Genomic DNA, 24,492 nt, shown 5'->3' on the forward strand with positions numbered 1-24,492 from the left:
AGCGGTAGTCCGAAAGTCAGACTACGGACGTCATAAATTGCGACGTTGCCTTTTTCTCTTCATGGCTTGTAAAGTAAAGGTGGCTCTGAAAACAAAATACTAAAAGAACAGTGACGTCACTTCTAAAGTGACATAACATAAAGTGACAACTGACAAAAACGTCATACTTACAAGTCATACGTCAAAATGTCAAGGACCAAGAACATAGAGTTATATATTAGCATAGAGAGAGTGTCATTCAGAGCGAAGTGACGACACCATCTTTTTTATTTGGATTAGTGCTGTTTCGCTCTTACGCATAGTAAAGCTGCTACAGTTGTCCTCCTCTTCCGTGCCTATATTCACACTGAATGTCATCATATATTTTAGATACAATGTGTTAGAAAGAGATGCAGCAAACCAGTCCATGAGATCTTGTCGTCAGGAAGCGTGGAAGGTAGGATCCCTCTATGTTAATATATACCTCTATGACCAAGAATACGAAAAAAACAAACAATAGAACTGTCAATAGTGTTGATAATAATTTTGTGATTTTATTTTATAACGTAATTTTTTTATTTTTGTCTGTGTCTGCAAGTGTCTGTGTCTACTTTCTACTTCTACCAAATACATTAGACGGTCCATAGTATTTGCTTCTACTCATTCTACTGTAATGTAAAATAAAATGAAAACTGGGTGTGTTTTGTTTTGTATAGAATGTGACTGATTTCACTTCATTTTCACTCTTTGGATGTAAAATATATTGGAATTCATAAAATCAAGTGTAACCAAAGGGAACGATGGAAGTAAAAGAAGAACCCAACGAGGAAACGTGTAAAATAGAAATAAAATATAATGACCTGGATGATGCTCTTTTGGATGACTTTAAATGTGATGTTAAGGAGGAATGCAATAGGCAAAGTACACATGATACAGACGATTATATAGACTTAAAGCAATATCCCAAACATACTGAAATAGAACAACATGGAAATAAACTCGACCCATTTGAAGAAAAACAAAAAACTGAAAAAGGTTAGTAACAAAATATTTAGTATGTAGTATTCAGTTGAGTCCACGAGTCTTTACCAATGAACACGGATGGAACGGCCCCATCCCATTCAAACAGTGAAGCGAGATTGCGGCCAACATACAAGTGAGAGGTCCTAGAGAGAGACAGAGTTTGCCAGGGAAAATTGTAAGGATCTACAGACTGAGCTAGTCTCGTAAATTCCATGGCTTCAAGCCACGCTTCACGCAACCGTATTTGCATACTTGTGTTTTGAGTTGTGTGGTCGTGCGCTGGTCAAGTGGAGTTATAATTTACCAAATTTAAATAATAATATAATCCTTTCTACTGATTCATAATATACTATAATATTAAATATTAAAATTTTTAATATTGCTAATATTATTGAAGTTTTTAACATTGTATTTTAATATAATTTTTTTTATTAATAATATTACCTAAGTATTGCACCTAGTTCAAAAAAAGTACAAGATAAATACTGCGGTTTTTTCATATCAAAATGCAAAGCAAAATATACAATTTTCAGAGTAAATGCTTGTTTTTTTGATAAAATAATACAAATTGTATGTAGGTAGGTAGAGTAGCTAAGCGCAAAAGTAGTTATGCCATCTGAGACACGAAAAGGATGAAATTAGTTGTATTTTCTTTTGTTGTTTTGTTACCTATGTTGCAAATATGTTGTTTTTTTTGCAAATTACAAAATATGTTGTTTTCAATAAAAGTTTAAATTATAAACACAAAACTAAATAAATAATTTCTCACAACAGTCAAAAAAAAAAGTTTTAAAAATTCACAACACAGAATATCAGATACGCAAATTTTCAAACAGAATCCAAACACCAGACAGTCTGACACAGTGTCTCAAGTCCGAATGCGCGAAGCCGTGGAATTTACGAGACCAGCTCGGTCTGTAGATCCAAGTGGGAAAATTTGCTACAACATACCACCAGAGTTGCCAGATGTGATTTTATAAATCCCCCACTTAGAAACTGGAATTCCCTCAAATTGGAGCTCAAATCCCTTAAATTTCAATTTTTGCTGCATTTTAATAAATTAATAGTCAAATGTAGAGAACAGTAAACCAAAATTATACTACTTATCCACAGAAGGCCCTGGAAATAATTCATAGTTCCTGTCATCTTTGATTATATGACAGTATAATATACAGTTCTATGTATGTACCAATGAACTGTCAATACGGATGGAATGGCCCTGTCCCATTTAAATAGTGAAGTGAGATTGCCACCAACCTACAAGAGAGAGGTCCTAGAGAGAGACAGAGAATGTGCTTTAAAATTTGACAGGCCATGTAATTTCAGTTGCCTATATCAACTTAAATCAGGGAAATGGACCTCATATTTTTTTAACTTGGTACCAGGGCTGACAGGCAGTATTTAAAAATTAAGTTAAGTTAATAAAATTAAAAAAATATGAGGTCTATTTCCCCGATTTAAATTGATATAGGCAACTGAAATTACACGGCCTGTCAAATTTTCCAGCACATTCTCTGTCTCTCTCTAGGACCTCTCTCTTGTATTGTGGCTGCATTAATTGTCTTCCTGCCTATTCCATTATTGACAGTTCATTGGTATATAGGCAAATTTAATTTAGCTGGCAACCCTGACTAATAGTATCAATTTTTTTTGTTTTTCAAAGATGGCGATTATCTTCTATCCTTCCCTGACTAGACTCTCTCATCCTGGCCACATTAAATTCACTTCTTGCCCATTCCATCCGTGTGCCTCATTGGTCTTTACCCTTGCGTCATGATAAAACACATACTTTTTATCTAGCATCATTCTCTTCCATGCATGAAACTAATGACAAACCAGCTAATGTCTGTTGTTAAGTAAAACACATGTTATTTTTATGAATGATCTAGAATCTAGACTCACTACATTGAAAAGAGATAGGTACAAAAAAAGAGGATTGGGGATGTTTTCACATATTTTAAGTACAATTTCTGACATTTTGGTTTGTTTACTTTTGTGGCTGTAAGTTTGTTGAATTTTTTGCTGTTATTTTGTCGGGATAGAGAGAGAGAGAGAGAGACTTTATTGATACAATGTACCAAAAGGCCATCGACTGAAGTCTTTCAGCCAATTTACACAATTAATATACATTAATACAGTATAGCCTTACACCTAAAGGTAGAAAGGCTTAGGACTAAGTAAGTAAGTAAGTAATACAGTATATGTTTTTTGTTAATATTAATACAATACAATAATTAAAAAAAAATATTTGTATGTGGCGGTAATCACAATATCACTGACAATTAGCAACAATACAGATGATGATTTAAATAGAGTTGTTTATTGTCTTGATGTGTAGCAGATTTCTTCAAAAGGAGTTCTTCCTGGATATCTACGGGCGCCATCCTCTGGTATCTTCACAATGTGGAGCTCAATCAAATTTTTGTTATTGTCATTAATAGAGAAATATTTAAACAACTTATTGAGTCCCTCATTAATAGGTTCAATTCCAGTTTTATCGTACAGCATTCTGTTTGATGGATTATGAAGTGGATTATCAGGATGATGCATTCTAGTGATTTGTCGAAGGCTAGTTGTTTCAGCCACTTTTATATTATTTTTGGCAGGACCTTTAGAATTATAGAAAATTGCAGAACCATACTCCAGCATGGGCCTGCAAATCATTTTATAAATATTGGCTGCTGTTTCAATCGTAATTCCCTCATTCTTGTATGTTAAACTTCTGAAGTGTTTTGCTCTAGTTATAATTTTCCTTTTTATAACTGCTGTGTGGTGGTTGAACTTCAATTTGTTATCTATTTCTACTCCCAAATACTTAACAGTTTGGGAGGGTTTAATAATATTGTCGCATATGTTTATGGTTGGAGAGTGATCTTGGATTCTATGGTTAAATATTATTAGTTTTGTTTTAGAAGGATTTATTGTTAATCTCCATTTATTCGCCCAAGATATTGTGTCATCCACCTGCCTCTGCAATAGGTCCATTGTCTTTATTAAATTTTTTCCATATGATATCACTGCAGTGCCATCAGCAAATTGTAGCAAATTAGTATTGGTTATTTGAGAAAAAACTTTAAATTTATTAAAAAAAAGACTAAGTTTTCACTCTAATGGCATATAAAACAACATAATGCTATTCTACACCCCACCAGAATGAAAACAATGGGAACCTTCTCTGGTTACACCTCCGAGGCTTCTACAATTTGCAAGCCATACGGATGCTGAGACTAAGAAAGATGAGGGAATTCTACAATTTACAATTCACGTCCCATCTGCTCAGCGCGGTAAAGTTCCAACGAGAATGGTTCCCTTCATACTCCACACAGAGTAAATGTAAATAAAAAATGAATAACCATTTTCAATTTCGTTGCAAAACGAAAACACAGCTGAACCATATTCTATCATATTGCTATAGCATATAGCGATAAAATAACATTTTATCGTTAGCGGCTTCTGGAGTGTCTGAGACATATCTAATTTCATTGATAAAATGCGCAGTCCCACCGATTTCCATTTGAACCATACCTGTCTACAAAAACAAGGGAGACATACAAAAATGTACAAACTACAGGGCTATAAAACTACTTAGCCCCATGGCTAAGAAGTTACGGTGGATTCATGAAGAAACCGAAATATCCGATAATCAATTTGGCTTTATGCAGGGCAGATCAACAACAGATGCAATTTTCATTGCAAGGCAACTGATGGACAAATACAGGAATAAAGAGACCAACGCGCATATGGTATTCATTGATCTTGAGAAAGCATATGATAGAGTTCCTCGAGAGATTCTGTGGTGGGCACTCAATAAGAAAGGAGTCTCTGGCGAATATGTAAAGATTGTGAGAGATATGTATGAGGGAATAACGACTAGTGTTAGGACAGGTGTGGGAGAGACTGATAAATTTCAGGTGAAAGTAGAATTGCACGAAGGCTCGGTGCGTAGTCCTTATTTATTCTCATTAGTTTTGGACCAGATAACAGCGAAACTACAGGGTAGCATTCCATGGTGCCTAATGTATGCTGATGATGTAGTGTTAATAGGAAATAGTGAAAGAGACTTAGAACAAAAACTGGAACAGTGGAGACAAGCTCTGGAGGAAAAAGGTTTAAAACTTAGTAGGACAAAAACAGAGTATTTGCAATGTTCATTTAAAGATGGAGTTACTACAAATAAAATGGTATCTTTGGATGGTGAAATGATTGTGAAAAGCAATAGTTTTAAGTACCTAGGATCGGTATTACAGAGGAATTGAGAAATAGATGGAGATGAATGCAGTAGAATTAGGGCTGGATGGATGAAGTGGAAAGAAGCGAGTGGTGTGTTGTGTGACAGAAAAATTTCAATGAAGCTGAAGGGAAAATTCTATAAAACAGCCATAAGACCGGCTGTGATGTACGGAACTGAATGTTGGGCAGTGAAAAAGAAAGAGGAACAACGAATGCATGTGGCGGAAATGAGAATGCTTAGATGGATGAGTGGAGTGACAAAGAAGGATAAAATAGTATATACGAAAAACTTTCAACTCTTAATGTCAATAAGGGACCTGGGCCAGATGGTATTTCTCCCATTTTTCTTAAACGATTCTCTTTTATTCTGTCTCGGCCGCTTTATCATATTTTTAATAAATCCCTTCAGTTAGGGGAATTTCCTGACTTTTGGAAACTATCCTATGTCACTCCAATTTACAAAGCAGGTAATAAAGCTGACATAACGAATTATCGTCCTATTTCTATTCTCGGCACAATTCCCAAGGTATTTGAGAGTATTGTTACTGATTACCTTAATTATGACTGCTCTTGGATACTAAATTCTCAACAGTTCGGATTTTCTTGTGGTAAATCAGCAGAACTTAGTTTGTTGCTTTATGTTGATACCTTGTCTGAAGCTTTGGAGAGGGGGTTGCAGATTGATTCAGTGTATACTGACTTCTCCAAGGCTTTTGATAGGGTGAACCATGATCTTTTGTTACATAAGCTCAAATTATATGGCATAGAAGGTTCTGTGTTGAAGTGGTTGGGCAGTTACCTAACAAATAGAACACAGCAGGTTAGGGTTAATCATCATTACTCCAACACTTTTCTAGTAACCTCTGGTGTACCTCAGGGCTCTCATTTGGGTCCACTTTTGTTTAACCTGTATATTAACGAAATCGTCACCTGCTTCTCTAACACTTCTGCTCTCTTATTCGCTGATGATCTTAAATGTTATCAAATCATTAATAATTAAGATGATGCAATATCATTGCAATCAGATTTAGATAATTTAGCCAACTGGTGTCTTGATAATGGGATGGATTTGAATGTCAACAAGTGTCACATTATCCGGTTTTGTCGGAATCATCATTTATCAGTATTTAATTATACCATAAATGATCAATTATTGGATATGGTAGACTCAATTAAAGATTTAGGTGTTGTTCTTGATTCCTCTCTGAGCTTTAACCATCACATCAACAATATTACTCAAAGATCCATGAAAATGCTTGGCTTTGTTAAAAGGACAACTCGTGATTTCACGAACGTGTTCGCTATTAAAATGCTCTATTGTTCTTTAGTCAGGACGCACCTTGACTACTGTTCTCCAGTTTGGTCCCCACATTATTTCATTATTTTCAAGAACAAACTTGATAGTGTTCAACATAATTTTCTTAGATATATTGGGTTCAAAAAACACATCAATTATAATTATACAGATATGGAACGATTTTTGAATATCTCTTCTCTGGATGTCCGTAGGAAGCGTAAAGATCTTACAGTATTGTTTAATATTATCAATGGCATATATTACTGCCCTGAACTCCTTGCTAAAATATTGTTGTTTGTTCCACCACGATCAACAAGACAAATTCAAACCTTTCATATTTCTTTTCATAGATATAATTACTCATATTTTACTTTTGTTCCTAGAACACTAAGACTTGCTAACTCCCTAGGTGACCTTTTACTTTTTGGTAACTCTGTTGATGTTTTTAAGAACCATTTAACCAAATTAAATATTCAGCAATGTCATAACCTTGTTATTTGTTAGTAATTAATGTTTTGTAATTATTTTACTTTGTCATGTCTTTTTAAATGTTTTGTACTCTCTCATTTTACTCTTATATATTTAACACTGTAATTATCAATATCTTATTAATGTATTACCGAATTGGGCTTGCCCGTATAAATAAATAAAAAAAAAATTAGAAATGAGTATATTAGGAGAAGTCTAGGTGTGGCACCAATTGATGCCAAAATGAGAGTGCATAGGTTAAGATGGTTGGGTCATGTCCAACGTCGAGACGTTAATCACCCAATACGAAGAATAGCTGAAGTGCAGATTCCTGGAAGGAGTAGGAGAGGAATACCAAAGAAGACCTGGGGGGAGACGATAAGACAGGACATGTTGGTAAAGGGAATTAACATTGATATGACACAAGATATTTGTGACACGAGATAATTGGCCATATAAACACCAAATCAGTACAAATTACTGCATATGCAGATGATGCCGCCATTATTAGTAGAAGCAAGACACGACTAAGGGAAACGTTTAAGGAAATTGATCCTGAAGCACAAAAAAGAGGGCTTAAAATAAACGAAACAAAAACTAAATACATGACCATCAAAAGAACTCCTGAGAATGAAAATAATATAACAATAGACAACTATAGCATTGAACGTGTGTATGCCTTCACATATCTGGGCACAGAAATCAATCAGAAGAATTCCGTAAATAGCGAAATTAATGCACGTATTTCCAGTGGAAATCGTACATACTATGCTAATAAAAGATTGATGACGTCGAAATTATTAGACAAAAGAACAAAAATGACTATCTACAGAACCTTGATTAGACCAGTAGTAACCTATGGTTGTGAAACCTGGGTAATGACTAAAAAAGATGAAGCCCAACTCAGGATATTCGAGAGAAAGATACTGAGAAAAGTATATGGCCCGGTGCAAGAGGAAGACGGCACATGGAGAATCAGGAGAAATGACGAGGTTAATGATCTGAATGAAGGGTATGACATTGTAAGATTTGTGAAAAGTCAAAGACTGTCATGGCTGGGACATGTTCAGCGACAAGAAGACACGAAGACGACAAAGAAGATGTTACAGTGGAAGCCGGTAGGAAGGCGGAAAAAGGGAAGGCCCAGGACGAGATGGTTGGATGACGTGGAAGACGACCTGAAAACCATGAATATAAGACAATGGAGGAGAAGGGCCCAAGAGAGATCTGAATGGAAGGACATAGCCAGACAGGCAAAGACCCATCCAGGGTTGTGATGCCAAAAGAAGAAGAAGATGACACAAGATAGAATTGTGTGGAGAAATGCAATTAGGGAAGCCGACCCCGCATAGGGATGAGGCAAAGAGAATGATGATGATGATGAACTGCGTTTGAAAGTAAATAAATTGAATTTATTTATCTTAATTTTCTTTATTTGCGGCAGCTGTATTAAAAACTTTAAATACAAACACCAGTTTGGAGGCTCAATAAAAAACCAGGTTTTTTTCTTAAAAAAACAGTTGGTTTAAACCATGGTTTTAAGCATGTTGGTTTAAACCTACCAACCCTGATATAAATGGTATAATCGGATTTAATTTTAATATGGGCTACATGTTGGCCTGTATAATTTTTAAATTGAATCTCATCAAGGTAACTGTCACTATTCTACCGACATGAAGACCTGTGTTCAGGGCCGGCGATAACGGGCCTGCAAGGGATGCATTGCAGGCGGGCGCCCCAGTTTGTGGGGCTCCAGAATGAGCATTTTTTCTGCTGGTATTATGTAAAATACTAAAATAAAAAAATTCATTTTTTTAAATGTGGTTTAATTTCGTCATAATACCCTAATCTGTGTTTGTTAGTTTTGCATATCAAATAATATACAAAAATATGCAACGCCGCATAGAATTCTTACCATGTAGTAATATAATTTATTGGTCAAAGATATCACATTTCAACCAAACAACTTTGCTATGATAATGCTTTGTTTATGTTCTTCAAATTTCTTGCAAGTTGTTAGTGTTGTATCATCAGTTATGAGAGGAAATGAATAATTTCTAGTAAAGTAAACAATATTGTGATACTGTTTTCTTGCCGCCCGCGCCCGTCTAATTTAATGTACCTATTAATAGGTATCAAGTTAAGTATTAATCCCATAAAAACATAATATTTAAAAGAAAGATTTTACTTTAAATTTAGTTTAGAGCTCTTTAGATTTAGTATTATTTCATGTGATTATAATACAGAATAGTTTGTAAGTTGTACTCTGCAGTTAAAGAATCTATTAGCATTCAATTATAAAATTATATTTGTTAGGTACTCAGTAGGCACATACTATTATTAATCTACGCTTAAGTTATTATTTTTATTTAGTTAAATAAAAATGGATTAAAAAAATTATCTAGGAATCTAGGGCACAATTCGAAAAAGAAAAAGCCGAAAAAGAAAAAATGACACAAAAAAACAATATCAGTTTTCTTACGCCCGGATTCATAATCAACTTAAAGTGAACATTAACCAAAGTTCACCTTACAGTTGACATTTACCCATATGAATTGCATTGATAATGGTACCAACTAAAAATTTAAAGTCCACTTTAACTGATTATGAAACCGACCGTTAGCCAATTTCTTAAAAAAGTTAAAGTGAAGTTGTTGTGTCAGATGATGGGTCCAATAAAACTGTAACCGAAATTTATTTACCGGGTACATTTGCGAATAGCGGGACACCGACTTAAGTCGCTGCCCGGAACACACATTTTTAGGACACAAGTACAAAATTAAGTCATTAACAGGGAGAAAAGCTCTTCTAGCTACCCCTAAAATCAGGGGGTTTAACACATAAAGTAATACAGAGGATGTTCCATTACCCAGGGCATCTAAGGTAACGTTCAGTACAAAGCCTCCTTATTCGTTATGTACTGCGATGGGGAGGGGTGGTGGTACAGCTTGGGAGTCAGATAGATACGGGGTCAGGTTACGCAGTGTAACTGGTTTGATCTTCGGACATGTGGGTCTCACTGTTCCATTTGAACACACATAATGTTCCCGAGGCTGGGGTTGTACGAGTATCTGTGTGTGGGGTGGGTGGCGCCTGTGCTAGTTTTGCAGGCGGGCACCTTATACCCTAGCGCCGGCACTGTGTGTCATGGTGCATTAATACGAATTTGGCATCCAATATGACTGACAAATGATCTTCTAAAATGTTTTTAATGTACATATTTATCAGCTGTCATTCACCCAATCACCTCCACAAGTTCGGTATCTCCTTTCCAAGAAATACCACTCCATAGCACTATGCCGCCACTACCAAAATTAACACTCTGTATGATGTTACATCTGGCATACCGTTCACCATATGGAAGCAAGATTTACAAAACTTCGTCTACAGAAGAGTTGGCGAACAGTACGTCAGTTGTAACCTCATACAGAGCGTTAGTTTTGGGGGTAGAGGCATAGTGCTACGGAGTGGTATTGCTTTGAAAGTACATACCGAACACGTGAAGGTGATTAGGCGAATGCCAACTGATATGTACATTGAAAACATTTAAGATCATGTTTTGCCATTTGAGAGCTATATTGGATATGACATATTGGTGCTAATACACGTCTTCGTGTCGCTAGCATAGTGAAACAAGGATCTACAGACCGAGCGAGTCTCGTAAATTGCACGGCTTCGAGCCACGCTTCACGCAACCGTATTTGCGTACTTGTATTTTGAGTTGTATGGTCGAGTGGAGTTATAATTTACCAAATTTAAATACATATAATCGTTTCTACTGATTCATAATATGTATACTATAATATATTAAAGTTTTTAAATATTGCTAATATTATTAAAGTTTTTAACATTGTATTTTAATGTACTTTATTTTATTAATAATAATATTACCTAAGTATTGCACCTTGTTCAAAAAAAGTTCAAGATAAATACCGCGGTTTTTTCATATGAAAATGCAAAGCAAAATATACAATTTGCAGAGTATGTAAATGCTTGTTTTTTGATAAAATAATACAAATTTTATGTAGGTAGGTAGAGTAGCAAAGCGTTGAGTAGTTATAGAAAAAGTAGCTACGCCATCTGAGACACGATAAGGATGAAATTAGTTTTATATTTTCTTTTCTCATGGAGCATGCATGATGGAGAGTTTTTTAAAATACGTAACAAAGCATGTTGTTTTGTTATCTATGTTGCAAATATGTTGTTTTTTTTTCAAATTACAAAATATATTGTTTTCAATACAAGTACCTAATTGTTGTTATTATTTAGTGAGCATTTAAAATTTTGACTAACGCTCGATTTCATAATAAAGTTAGTGTGTGTTACCTTAAAAAATGCAATTGTTACAGTTAAAGAAAACTTTAAATTTAAAGTCCACTTTAACTTTATTAATATAAAATCGAGCGTAAGAAATTTTATAAACTTTGGAAAATAGCATTTCAAAAAAAGTACTTTAAGTATGCTGTATTTTTTATTTTTTCTCAAAAAATAAAACAAAACTTATTTTAATACATATATTATATACTGACACAAAAAAATAAATTATTTTTGAATTAAAACTTTTGCAGCTAGCATATCTTCTTCTTCTGAGGACGGCTTTTGCAATTTTGAACTTTTCTTTCCCTTTTTAATTTTTTTTGTTGGAAAAAATTTCCTTTGGGGTATAATTTTTTTATTGGAGGGTATTCTGGATGTGGATGGAAAACCCAAATTGATATCTTTTTGATTTCTTATAGCATCTATGGTGGGTTTTATCGGGACTACAACTTTAGTACTAAGGTAAGTTAGCTTAAATCGACCTATTTTAAGCTCAGAAATCTACGGTTAAGCTATGGCCCATTCTTTACCAAACACCCTGTATAAAATATGATATTACCTGGGTGTTTTCTTTTTACATGTGGCGTCAAGTTAGAAGATTTCGAAAAGTTTATGTTACACTTAGTACAACGATTCATTTTCTACTTACAACAAACAGAACACTTTGAAAATAAAACAAAAGTTGAAATTATAAAAACAACACTAAATAAATAATTTCTCAGAACGGTCAAAAACCACACTTAAAAGTTTTAGAAATTCACACCACAGAATCAAGTTACTCAAATTTTCAAACACCTCATCTGACACAGTGTCTCAAGTACGATTCCGCGAAGCCGTGCAATTTACGAGACGCGCTCGGTCTGTAGATCCAAGTGCATAGTGAATACCTACTAACCTTGATGAGATTCTAAAAATTATACTGGCCAGTATATAGCCCAGATCAGATTTAAATCCGATTAGAGCATTTACGTGATACATTAAAACATCACATTCGAAAAAGAAATCCTATTCCTATGATACAGGGGGGCTAAGGATAGCAGCATAAAAATTTCATTCCACATGCATATGCAATATAGACCTGGATCCCGCTTACCAAAAAAAAGTTGATTAATAGCAAGCTGAAAATTTGTTAATAGCTTAACGGTGTCTAGTCGAACAAACTTTGATGTATGGGAACACTGGAACAGGGGGAGTTTTAATTGTGGAACAGGTTAAAAATTTGGAACGTCGGACGTTCCAAATTTTTCGACGAATCAACATTTTTTTGGTACGCGGGATCCAGGCCTAATAGTTTTGTCCGTGAGTATAGTTGGTTTGTATTTTAGGTTATTTCGAAAATAAAAATAAAATGGAAGTTGTGGAAAAACTCATCGAAGATTCATCTTTCCAAGGAAATGATATGTCTAGACACACTGAAGAAAATACATCAAATAGAAACATGAAAGTTGTGATTGGAAAAAGACCTCATAAGTATGAAATTTGTTTTAAGCAGTTCTCTCACGAATCTTTTTTGAAAAAACATTTGAGAGTGCACACTGGGGAAAAATCATACAAGTGTGAAATTTGTTTTAAGCAATTTAGTGAAGCAACTAATTTGAAAAAACATTTGAGAGCGCACACTGGGGAAAAACCTTACAAGTGTGAAATTTGTTTTATGAAGTTTAGTGTAAAAAGTAGTTTGAAAACACATTTGAGAGTGCACACTGGAGAAAAATCTTATAAGTGTGAGATTTGTTTTAAACAATTTAGCCAAGCAGGTGATTTAAAAAAACATTTGAGAGTGCACACTGGGGAAAAACCTTACAAGTGTGAAATTTGTTTTATGCAATTTAGTGAAGCAACTAATTTGAAAAAACATTTGAGAGCGCACACTGGGGAAAAACCTTATAAGTGTGAAATTTGTTTTATGAAGTTTAGTGTAAAAAGTAGTTTGAAAACACATTTGAGAGTGCACACTGGAGAAAAATCTTACAAGTGTGAGATTTGTTTTAAACAATTTAATCAAGCAAGTAATTTGAAAACACATTTGAGAGTGCACACTGGAGAAAAACCTTATAAGTGTGAGATTTGTTTTAAACAATTTAGCCAGGCAGGTGATTTGAAAAAACATTTGAGAGTGCACACTGGGGAAAAACCTTACAAGTGTGAAATTTGTTTTAAGCAATTTAGTGAAGCAACTAATTTGAAAAAACATTTGAGAGTGCACACTGGGGAAAAACCATACAAGTGTGAGATTTGTTTTAAACAATTTAGCCAGGCAGGTGATTTGAAAAGGCATTTGAGAGTGCAAACTGGAGAAAAAACATACAAGTGTGAAATTAGTTTTAAGCAATTTACTAAAGCATGTGATTTGAAAACACATTTGACAGTGCACACTGGGGAAAACCCATACAAGTGTGAAATTTGTTTGAAGCAATTTAGCCAGGCAGGTGATTTGAAAAGGCATTTTAGAGTGCACACTGGAGAAAAATCTTAAAGTAGAAGCAGTATAGGAAGAAGACGCATCTCCTGGCTGAGGAACTTTAGAGAACGGTTTAACTGTAGTTCATTGGGGAAAACACTGGGGAAAAACTTCACAAGTGTGAGATTTGTTTTAAACAATTTAGCCAGGCAGGTTATTTGAAAAGGCATTTGAGAGTGCACACTGGAGAAAAGGCATACAAGTGTGAAATTTGTTTTAAGCAATTTAGCCAAACAAATTCTTTGAAAAAACATTTGAGAGTGCACACTGGGGAAAAACCTCACAAGTGTGTGAAATTTGTTTTAAGCAATTTAGTGAAGCAACTAATTTGAAAAAAAAACATTTGAGAGTGCACACTGGGGAAAAGGTTACAAGTGTGACATTTGTTTTAATCAATTTAGTAGAGCAGATAAGTTGAAAAATCATTTAAGAATACACACTAGAGAAAAATCTGACTTTATCACTAGAGAAAAATAACAAGTGTGAGATTTGTTTTAAACAATTTAGCCAGGCAGGTGATTTGAAAAGGCATTTGAGAGTGTACACTGGGGAAAAGCATACAAGTGTGAAAATCGCAAAAAGAGCGAAAAATTTCTGCTTTTTTCTTCTTTTTTGCTTAAATCTCGAAAACTATTAACTTTTAGTTATTGGTCTGTTAACAGAAATTAAAGTACTTAAAATTCTCTACAAATATCACTATCTACTTTTTTTCAGCCGAACCGTTCGGTCTAAAGTGCAAGTGAAAATTGCCAATTTTTAACGGTCTCTGCAAAACCCACTTTTTACATTTCAAAACTTTATTTTTTATTAGAATGCATTTGATAAATTTCTCCTAGTCTTCTGCACAAATAATAATTAAAAAGAAAAAAAAGTCAAAATTGTACAAATTTAGTATCACAAAACTTCACAATCACTTCGATGGCATCGTGTCCTGGCTCAGGGTCTGATTGCTCCATCGTCAGCTTCAGGGGTCGTTCTCCTGGAAAATAAAAGAGGTAGTGAGATACTGACTTCTGATCATAACATATCAAGGAGAGATGAATGATTACGAAATAACTTGTGAGATTCTACATATCTCTGTCTCTTTCTTCAGTCTCTTCTACATCTATATCAAAGCTATTTTCCGGGAGCTCAATGTTGTCACACAGTCCTTCGCATGATGTGCAAATTGGGGAACAATGGAAGCCTGCCTTCCTGCATCCACAATTGCGTTGTCAGCCCTTTTTACATTTACAAGAAATATACCGTAGTAATGAGTTTGGTGCAGGGTCCAAAGTGGTCGGCACTGGCACTAGACCACTAGTAGTTTTTTTTTCAACCCCACTCACTTGGATTTTTTGTTGCTCGTCAAGTGTGGCTTGATATAAATATAACCATTGCTGCACCTGATAGTAAACTCTAAGTGAATGTTTTTGTGCAGCAGATTCGGTAGGGGGTAATGAGGCAATGTTGGTCTTATTTTTGTATGATGAAGATACGTATTGCCTGTGTCTCAAATCGTTCAGATTGGTCTCTTTTTTCTTTCATATAGAGCCATTCCATATGAGAAACATGTTTCCTGCTGTAGCAACCTCATCCTGATGTGCATTAGGGTCTTTAAAAGCCTCCATGATTGGTTGCAAGTCTGTTTTCTTCTGCGGGAATTCAAGGAATTTCAGTTTCCCCTGATTAAACAATGCGGAAGTAGTATCACAACCACTCATCGCATGACATGTGGTCCTACATTGTAGGAATAAGATATGGTCCATTAGGATTTTTTCAGCAGCCAGATGAGGGTTATAGAAGCTTTGCGAAACCTTTCCTTTTCCTGGTTTCAGAAAAAATATATTTTTTGTGTTAGGACTACACAGGCCAATCAAAATGACCAGAAGGTCGATATCTTCCCCCACCACTGTAACATGTCCATTTGACAGTGCCATCTCAAGAGCTGTCGTGATAATTAGAATATCAGCATCCTCCACAGGATGGAGGATGTAAATTTATCAAATGACAGCATTCTAATAACAAATAAAGTTCTAGAAAGTAAAAAGTGGGTTTTTACGGAGATCGTTAAAAATTGGCAATTTTCAACTTGCACTTTAGACCGAACTGTTCATCTGAAAAAAAAAGTAAATAGTGATATTTTTAGAGAATTTTAAGTACTTTAATTTCTATTAACAGACCATTACTAAAAGTTAATAGTTTTCGAGGTTTAAGTAAAAAAGCCGGAAAAAGTAGAAATGTTTCGCTTTTTTCGCGATTTACTCGATTTTCCGTCACGAAACTTTGTCCGCAAACCACATATTCGGATTCAAATATCGGAACTACCCCAAAACTTTCCTAGTCAAAACACAATTTGATTGAATTATAAGTAATTCTTGTCGAAAGGAACTTCCAAGTCAATACTTAGGAACAGTAGTGTTTCACAACTAAAAGATCTGCTTATCTAGGAAATTCTTTACTAGGTATTACTAGGGGTACATTTGAACTATTTTTGATAAATAAAAAGAAGAATAAGATGACATTACTCTACTTTTTCTATTATTTGTCATTATTGTTTGTTTGCCAAGTTGGTTTTATTCAGATTTGTACTATTACAGTTATTTTATTTAGTAGTTAGTTATTAGTGAATTAAGTGTGTTTAGTTTTGTAAGATATTTGTATATGTATAGTGAAATAGACGAAAAGAAAAGAGCTGTAAATTTCACATATAACGAAAAATTAAAGTTAGTTGAATTGTCATTAATGAAATAATTTTAAAATAAATATTAACTTATTCAAAAATTGCTTTTTTTATTATTAATTTTTAATAACACACTTTTAGTGATATCATAAATGGGTTTTTGAAACACAACACTAGTTTGTTAGGTAGACTACATAATTTTGTCAGTAGACCTGTAATAAACTCCAGATCATTTTCTATTATTTGTTCAAACACATATAAAACTGTTGGTTTGGACATTCGAAACTTTCGAAAAAAAAACCACATCCTCAAAAATTTCAAAATAATTTGGTTGATCCTTGATAACTCGAGATCTTTCTATTTCTTCTTCAGAATCAGATGACGACTCGAACTGATCCAGAGTCTCGATAAATTCTAGCGCTTCCATATTATGAATAGTACCAAACCAGAACTTTTAATATTAAAATATAAAAAATTACAACTAATATAATATTACTGAATAACAACACAGAAATTTAGGTAAGAAGTAAATTATTGACAAACGTCATAAGTACATCGGTCAAAACCAACGAACTGTCAATACGGATGGAATGGCCCCGTCCCATTCAAATCACGGTTCTTAGACATTACTACGGTTGCCTAAATCGACTAACCAATGAACATTAAGGGTGAGATTACGTCACGAGAGTTTACTGTCATTTGAATCGTAATTTGATTTTTTTCGAATCCTGAGAAAACCAAGTATTTTAGAAAAATTTAAACGCAGGATGCAATACTACATTATTACCGAGGGCGGAAAGCCCCTTAGAATAAAGAAGCAGATTCTATTGAATGAAATATTTGTAATTAAATATCACACTTCTCTTTTATTTTCAGCCCTGTAACTTATTAAAATAAACATTATAGAAGTTTTCAGGGTCTTTCAGCCCTCGGTAATAATGTAGTCTTTCATTCTGAGTTTAAATTTTTCAAAAATATTTATTAGTTTTCTCAGGATTCGAAAAAAATGAATACAATTAAAACACATTTGGAATTTTGACATGCGTCAAAATTTTGCATTAACTCAATGTAAAATTCTGAACTGTTGAATTCCAGCTTCCCTAATAATTATTTTACATCAAAAGACATTAGAAACTATTTGTAGAGGATTGAAATCTGTATTGGAAATAACTGTTAAAATTGGTCTACGTATAATTAAACATAAATATTCCAATATTTTGTAAAAATGTAATACATTTTAGTTTTCAGCCCAAACTTAGGCCACACACAATGCAATAATGTTCACATTTTTGAACTGTCAATATTTTTATTTTATCATCTATTGTTTAAAAACAATACAGTTGATAAGATACCCTCAGTTGCGGAGAAAGGATTAATAATAAAGATTTTTTATTCAGTCAATGGTGTGAGCACTGTCAGTTAAATAGTAACGTGTGGCCTAACTTTTACACGCATACCTATTGTGGCAAATGTATCATATTTTTCAAAATTTTGGAATGCATTTAAATCGTAGAACAATTTTAACTTTTGATTTAAATACAGATTTTAATTCTCTACAAGTATTCTCGCATGACTTTTGATGTAAAATAATTAGGGCAGCAGGAATTCAACAATTTAGAATTTTACATTGAGTTTCCTATGGCCTTTTTTACGATTCACCACCCGGTATAAGATAAAATGTGTACTATTTGTCTGATTATTTCATAATAACACAAATAATACACATATATACACAATAACACACATTCAATGATCGAAAATCATTTAAAAATATGGGAATGTAAACTCTTGTGACGTAAAGTCAAAAATATAAGTCTCCCCACCACCGTCGGACAAGACAACCGTAATAAAGTCTAATAACCGTGCATTCAAATAATGAAGCGAGATTGCCGCCAACATACAAGAGAGAGACAGAGAATGACCGGGAAAATTTGACAGGCCGTGTAATTTGAGTTGCCTATATAAATGGACCCGATTGAATCAGTATTGACAGTTCGAATGGACCTCATATTTTAACTTGAAGGCTGATTGGCAGTACATATTTCAAAATTTAAATACTTTTTTGTATTTAAATACGTCAGAACTCTCTACTTCATTACAAGAAGTACTGGTTTTAGTCTTTCTTTCTGGTATATTCTATTTTGTAGGTTGTAGATCTGCGCCATGATATATTTAATAAATATAACTAATTTTATTGTGTATCATTTAATGACAATTTCGAGACCACATCGAAACTGACTAGTAAATGTCCCGGCTCAAGAGACTGAGATTTTACTTAGTAATGTCATGATCTACTTATTCCCAAATTTTGCAATCTCGATCACGAACGGCAAAAAACACATATTTTTATACTCACCCCTGCTTACCACCTCTTCGTACCCGAAGCAGCGTTCCGCCCCTGTAGATTTTGCTTAGTTACGTCATGACCTACTTACTCCAAAATTTTGGTGCACTATATCCATCATGAGCGTCACAAAAAAATAATAAAAACCGCGAATTTTACCTCCTATAACTACCCTCGTCCCCCACTCTGGTTTCCGCCTCTGAGGATTTACTTAGTTATGTCCATGGACGTATAAAAATAAAAACGATGGACTAGGCATGCTGTACTCTTTGTTCGCCTAAATTTGAAGCCGAACAGTTTATAGGCGCGGAGAAAGAGACGAGGCAATAGACTGTGACACTTCCCGCTTTGTCAGTGGCGTACCTTCCAATAATTGAAAGGTATTTGAAACAACTTTTTTATTTGAATAAATGATGATCATTGGTATTTTTAGTATCGTAAACATATACAAATATTTGAAAGAAGTGAGAAACAACGAAAAATAAATAATTTTAATTTTCAATGTATAGAATATATTTACAAACATTGTTTTACACAAAAGAATAAAGATGAATGAGTATTCAAAATCACAAATTACAATATGCTATATACAATATTTTATTTAAACTAAAATAATACATAATAGGGTGCATCGAAAAAATAAATGTTGGAAATGTTATATCTAATAGCGTGACAAAGTTGCTAGTGTTATTTTTTAGCATATTAGTATTTTTAATTTTTTTTTCTAAACAAATTTTCTGCCTTCCCAACGACCTTGAATTTTATTAAATATCTGATTTTTATGGAAATTTCAATTTATTTTATTTGGAATAAAATATGTGCTAACTCTATCTAAGATCAATTAAAGAAAACTTAAAATTTTGTCAATTGCAAATTGAAACGATATTTAAAATTTTATTTGTTTTTTCAGTCTCCCCAACCCCTTTGAAATTTCCCACTTTGTGAGTCCGTGGGTGTAATTTTCGCTTATGTTTGGTGCGTTGAGTTACTTTGTTATTATTGTTGTTTGTAAATTAAAGATTTTTAAAATAGACAAACCAGGACCGTGGGAATAAAATCAAGATGTGCTGTGATGGGGCAATATATGTATTTATAATATTAAACAAGAATATACATAACGTTATATAGAACAATACGAGTTTGACATGTATAGTATAGATAGATATCTTTGTTTCACTCTTAAGAACAAAGAGAAACAGTATAGCTGGTAACTGATGTGGCAAATATGAATGTGTTTTATATATGTGCTTTTAAAAAAGCAGACTAAAAATCTAAAAATTAAAGGAGCAACACAAAAATCGCCAGTATAACTTAATTAACCTATGAAATATTCAAAAAATTAAGCACTTTTTGGGGAAAACCCATTATAACTTTTTTAAAGTGTTTAAAAAAATCTTTATTTCTGTTTTTACAAAAAGTTTCTAGCATTAAATTTAAGCAAGTTACGCTCAAAATAAAGTTGGTCCCTTTTGTTTTTGCAAAAAAAAATCGGGAAGACCACCCCCTAATGAATTTTATCGTTACCGCTCCACAAATTATTTTACTTATGTTGTGTTTATATGATCTGTAAGTTTCATCGATTCAAAGTGCTTTTTTTTTGAAAAAATTTGGTTTCAAAGTAAAATTTTTAAAAATTTAATTTTTGAAAAATATGCTTTTTTTCAATAAAAATTAAAAATTGTTAGAGATACCAAAAATCTCGAAAAACAAAAAAAGTCACATTTGCTTTTCTGAATATCATGTATTTTTTAATTTTTCTGTTAGACAAAAATTGATTAAGATTTGGTGTTTCTAAATTTGCATACATTCGTGATCAGTGACTCGTTCAACCCCTTTTAACCACAGCCCTTTCAATAATAAGGACTTTGAACCGATGAAACTTACAGATCATATAAACAATATATACACGAGTCAAGAAACTTGTGAAGTCGTAACGATCAAGTTCATTTAAGATATTAATTAGGGGGTGATTTTCTCGATTTTTTTACCAAAACCAAAAGGGACTAACTTTATTTTGAGCGTAACTTGTTTAATTTTGATGCTAGAGACTTTTTTTATAAAACAAAAATGAAGCTTTTTTTAAACACTTTAAATAAGTTATAATGAGTTTTCCCCGAAATGTGCTTCATTTTTGGTTATTTCACGTTAAAGTATTCCATTTGGAATTTGACGAATATGAACCTATTTTTCATTAGCTATAACTCTGCTTCTACTAGGTGTAGAGACGTGATATATACACCATTTTTTAAAAAATTTTACAGGCTCTATTTTTGCTAAGAATGTTTTTTCGACAAAATTCTTAATATTTGAGTTATTTGAGAAAAACCTTCTAAAAGCGTGGTTATTTTGTTGAAAAAATGTACATATTCAATGTCAAATAACTCAAAAAGTATTGACTTAGTGAAAAAACTCTATAGAACAAAAGTTACTTAAAATGAGCCAGTTTATCCATTTCCTGACTTTCTTTGGACGAATATTTTTTCACCCACAAAAGGGGGTGACAACCACCCCCAGGGCAAAAGCACATATCGGCACAATATCACTTTTTTTCTTTGACTTGTTAGCTATGTGTATGCCAAATTTCATGTCAATCCAAGCGGTTCTTTAAAGTTTAGAGGTTTTGCAATATTTTACTGTTAAAGAACGGACTATGAGTACCGGACTATGAGTACGCAGATTATATTTATTATACTCTGTATAGTAAATTACATAGAAATTCCTTATAAATACCTTGGTTCTGGTGCTTTATTATAAATGTTTATTGGAAGGGCTCCTTTCCTCAAATTAATCCGTCCACTTTGTTGTTTAATTAGATCCTGCTTTCTGAAATGTTCTGAGCAGACCATAGAAGTTTTGGTTGTTTGTTCTTAATTTAAGCTGAATATAGACAACCACATATCCAGCTGTTGATTCTTTACTGGGAACCTGCATATTATATTTCGTCGAATCAATATATATTTATAGAAATTATATTGTAGATTGAAATAAATAAATAAATAAACGTATTTATAATACTACAAAATCTACTTTATTTCACAAAATTAAGTTTTATTTATTTATTTATTTTATTTCAATTCAAGGATTAAGTAATATCATATCCCTGTACTACGACAATGGATGTTGTTTACAATACAATACTTGATAATATACTTACGAATGAAATGACAGTTCTGGATGTAAATACAGTGAAACCTCGTTAACTCGGATTAATCGGGACCGCGGCAGATCCGGGTTATCGAAAATCCGGGTTAGCCGAAGAAAATGGTAAAAATTAATCAAATACGGTATACTTACAGATCAACTCCGATATAATTGAAATAACATGAAATATATATGCACAGTACACATCTAAATTACGTATCAATTACGTTTTTATCAATTCTATCTAACGCTTCTAGTTTCTTTTCCATGGTCACTACAACATTTTTACGTTTTGTTGCTATTTCGTAGATAACAAAAATACGCAAACACAAAATCTGAATAGATTTACGAACGATTACAGTACGGAAGCGAACAATACGACTGTACTACGCACAGTACGTTCTTAATCGCAACGATGTTATGTTATTTAATAACAGTGAAGACTAAGACCATTGTTTACAAAATAATTTTTAATAGTCTTTTAGTCTTTTTTAAACAATGCTAAGACAATTTGAAATGAATAAAGGATACTACAGGTACATGTTGTTTCCGATAACACGGCAATGAACGTGACATGAGTCATTTTTACTATCGTATATGTAGTTCAAATTACACAAATACCCATTATCTCTCAAATATTATATTACATACATTTTTATTGTTGAAATGTTTGTCTGATAAAAATCGGTCCGGGTTAGCCAGACTTCCGGGTTATAGGGGGCCGACTTATCGGGGTTTCACTGTATGCAGTTTTTCTGCATACACATACAACACAGTTACGCACCATAATTAGGACACTTAACGATTACAATTGTTCAATTCAAAGTCAAAATACGCTAACAAATTCACTCAAATGTCACAAATAAGGAAATTCTGAAATTATCAACACAAACGTAAACAAAACAACGGCATATTCCTTCTTCTTGAAAGCGCGATGATTGGTTGATATTACCAATGGTGCCAAGTTTCACAAATAGTTAAAATTATCAGAATAAAGTTTCATTTAATAATTAAAAAATTAATGTTTTTCTTTTAATTCCTTGTTGCGAAATAAGTATATTTAGAAATGGTTTCTAGTAACTAAGTAATATATTCTGATTTATAAATTAAAAGTAAATTATACTAAAAATTGAAAATTATTTTGAATATTGACTTGAAAACAAAATAATATGACAACGTCGAATTAAGAATTTGTGTCTAAGACTGTGACAATCTCGTGACTTCAAGCAAAGATGTAAATAGCCCGGTCCATCGTCTTTATTTATACGTCCATGGTTATGTCATACTTCTACTTATCCCAAACTTATTCCCAAATTTTGGTGCACTATCTCAATCATGAACGTTGCAAAAAACCCCTTTTATTTTTTATATTCACCCCTGCCCCACCCCTTTGTCGGTCACGCAGCGTTCCACCCCTGGAGATTTTACTTAGTTACGTCATGACCTACTTATTCCCAAATTTTGATTCTCTATCTCGATCATGAGCGTCACAAAAAATAATAAAAACCGCGACTTTGACCCCTTAAACTACCCTCGTCCCCACTCTGGTTTCCGGCTCTGGAGATTTTATTTAGTTATGTCATCAGTGCCGGCGCTAGGGTATAAGGTGCCCGCCTGCAAAACTAGCACAGGCGCCCCCCACTCCACACACATACACACATGCAACCCCAGCCTCGGGAACATTATGTGAGTTCAAATGGAACAGTGAGACCCACATGTCCGAAGATCAAACCGGTTACACTGCGTAACCTGACCCCGTATCAATCTGAACCCCAAGCTGTACCACCACCACCCTTCCCCATCGCAGTACATAACGAATAATGAGGCTTTGCACTGAACGTTATACCTTGGATGACCTGGGTAATGGAACATCCTCGGTATTGCTTTATGTGGTTAAACCACCTTATTTTAGGGTTAGCTAGAAGAGCTTTTCTCCCTATTAATGACTTGATTTTGGACTTATGTCCTAAAAATGTGTGTTCCTGGCAGCGAGGCACCGCCTAAGTCGGTGTCCCGCTATCCGCAAATGTCCCCGGTAAATAAAGTTCGGTTACAGTTTTATTGGACCCATCATCTGACAAAATAACTTCACTTTACGTTTTTTAAGAAATTGGCTAAGAGAACTAAGATTGTTTTTTATGCCATTTCTTCTTTTTCGATTTGTGCCCCAGATAATTTTTTTGAATCCATTTTTATTTAACTAAATAAAATAATAACTTAACCGTAAGTTAATAATAGTACTGAGTAGGTACTTAACAAATATAATTTTATATTAATTGAATGCTAGATTCTTTAACTGCAGAGTACAACTGATAAACTATTCTGTATTATAATCACATGAAATAATACTAAATCGACTAAAATCTAAAGAGCTCTAAACTAAATTTTATGTAAAATGTTTATTTTAAATATTATGTTGTTATGGGATTAATATATACTTAACTTGATACCTATTAATAGGTAATAATACTTTAGACAGGCGCAGGCGGCAAGAAAACAGTATCACAATCTTGTTTATTTTACTAGAAATCATTCATTTCCTCTCATAACTGCTGTTGATACCAAACAAA

General features: G+C 33.5%; 1 protein-coding gene across 2 annotated transcripts in view; it reads left to right on the forward strand.

Moving 5' to 3' along the window:
• The first annotated feature begins 209 nt into the window (after window positions 1-209).
• LOC114341350 (zinc finger protein 664-like) overlaps window positions 210-24,492 on the forward strand; it is a 30,074-nt gene continuing 5,791 nt past the window's right edge. Inside the window, exons 1-2 of one of the 2 annotated variants that reach the window (XM_050646030.1) lie at window positions 210-1,014; window positions 12,640-13,743. In XM_050646030.1, the coding sequence (XP_050501987.1) occupies window positions 780-1,014; window positions 12,640-13,743 (1,339 nt within the window). In that variant the 5' untranslated portion in view covers window positions 210-779. The remainder of the gene's footprint in view (window positions 1,015-12,639; window positions 13,744-24,492) is intronic. The other variant, XM_050646029.1, reaches the window with a different exon arrangement.

The sequence above is a fragment of the Diabrotica virgifera genome, chromosome 3, assembly GCF_917563875.1.
Source record: "Diabrotica virgifera virgifera chromosome 3, PGI_DIABVI_V3a".
NCBI classification, from domain to species: Eukaryota; Metazoa; Arthropoda; class Insecta; order Coleoptera; family Chrysomelidae; genus Diabrotica; species Diabrotica virgifera.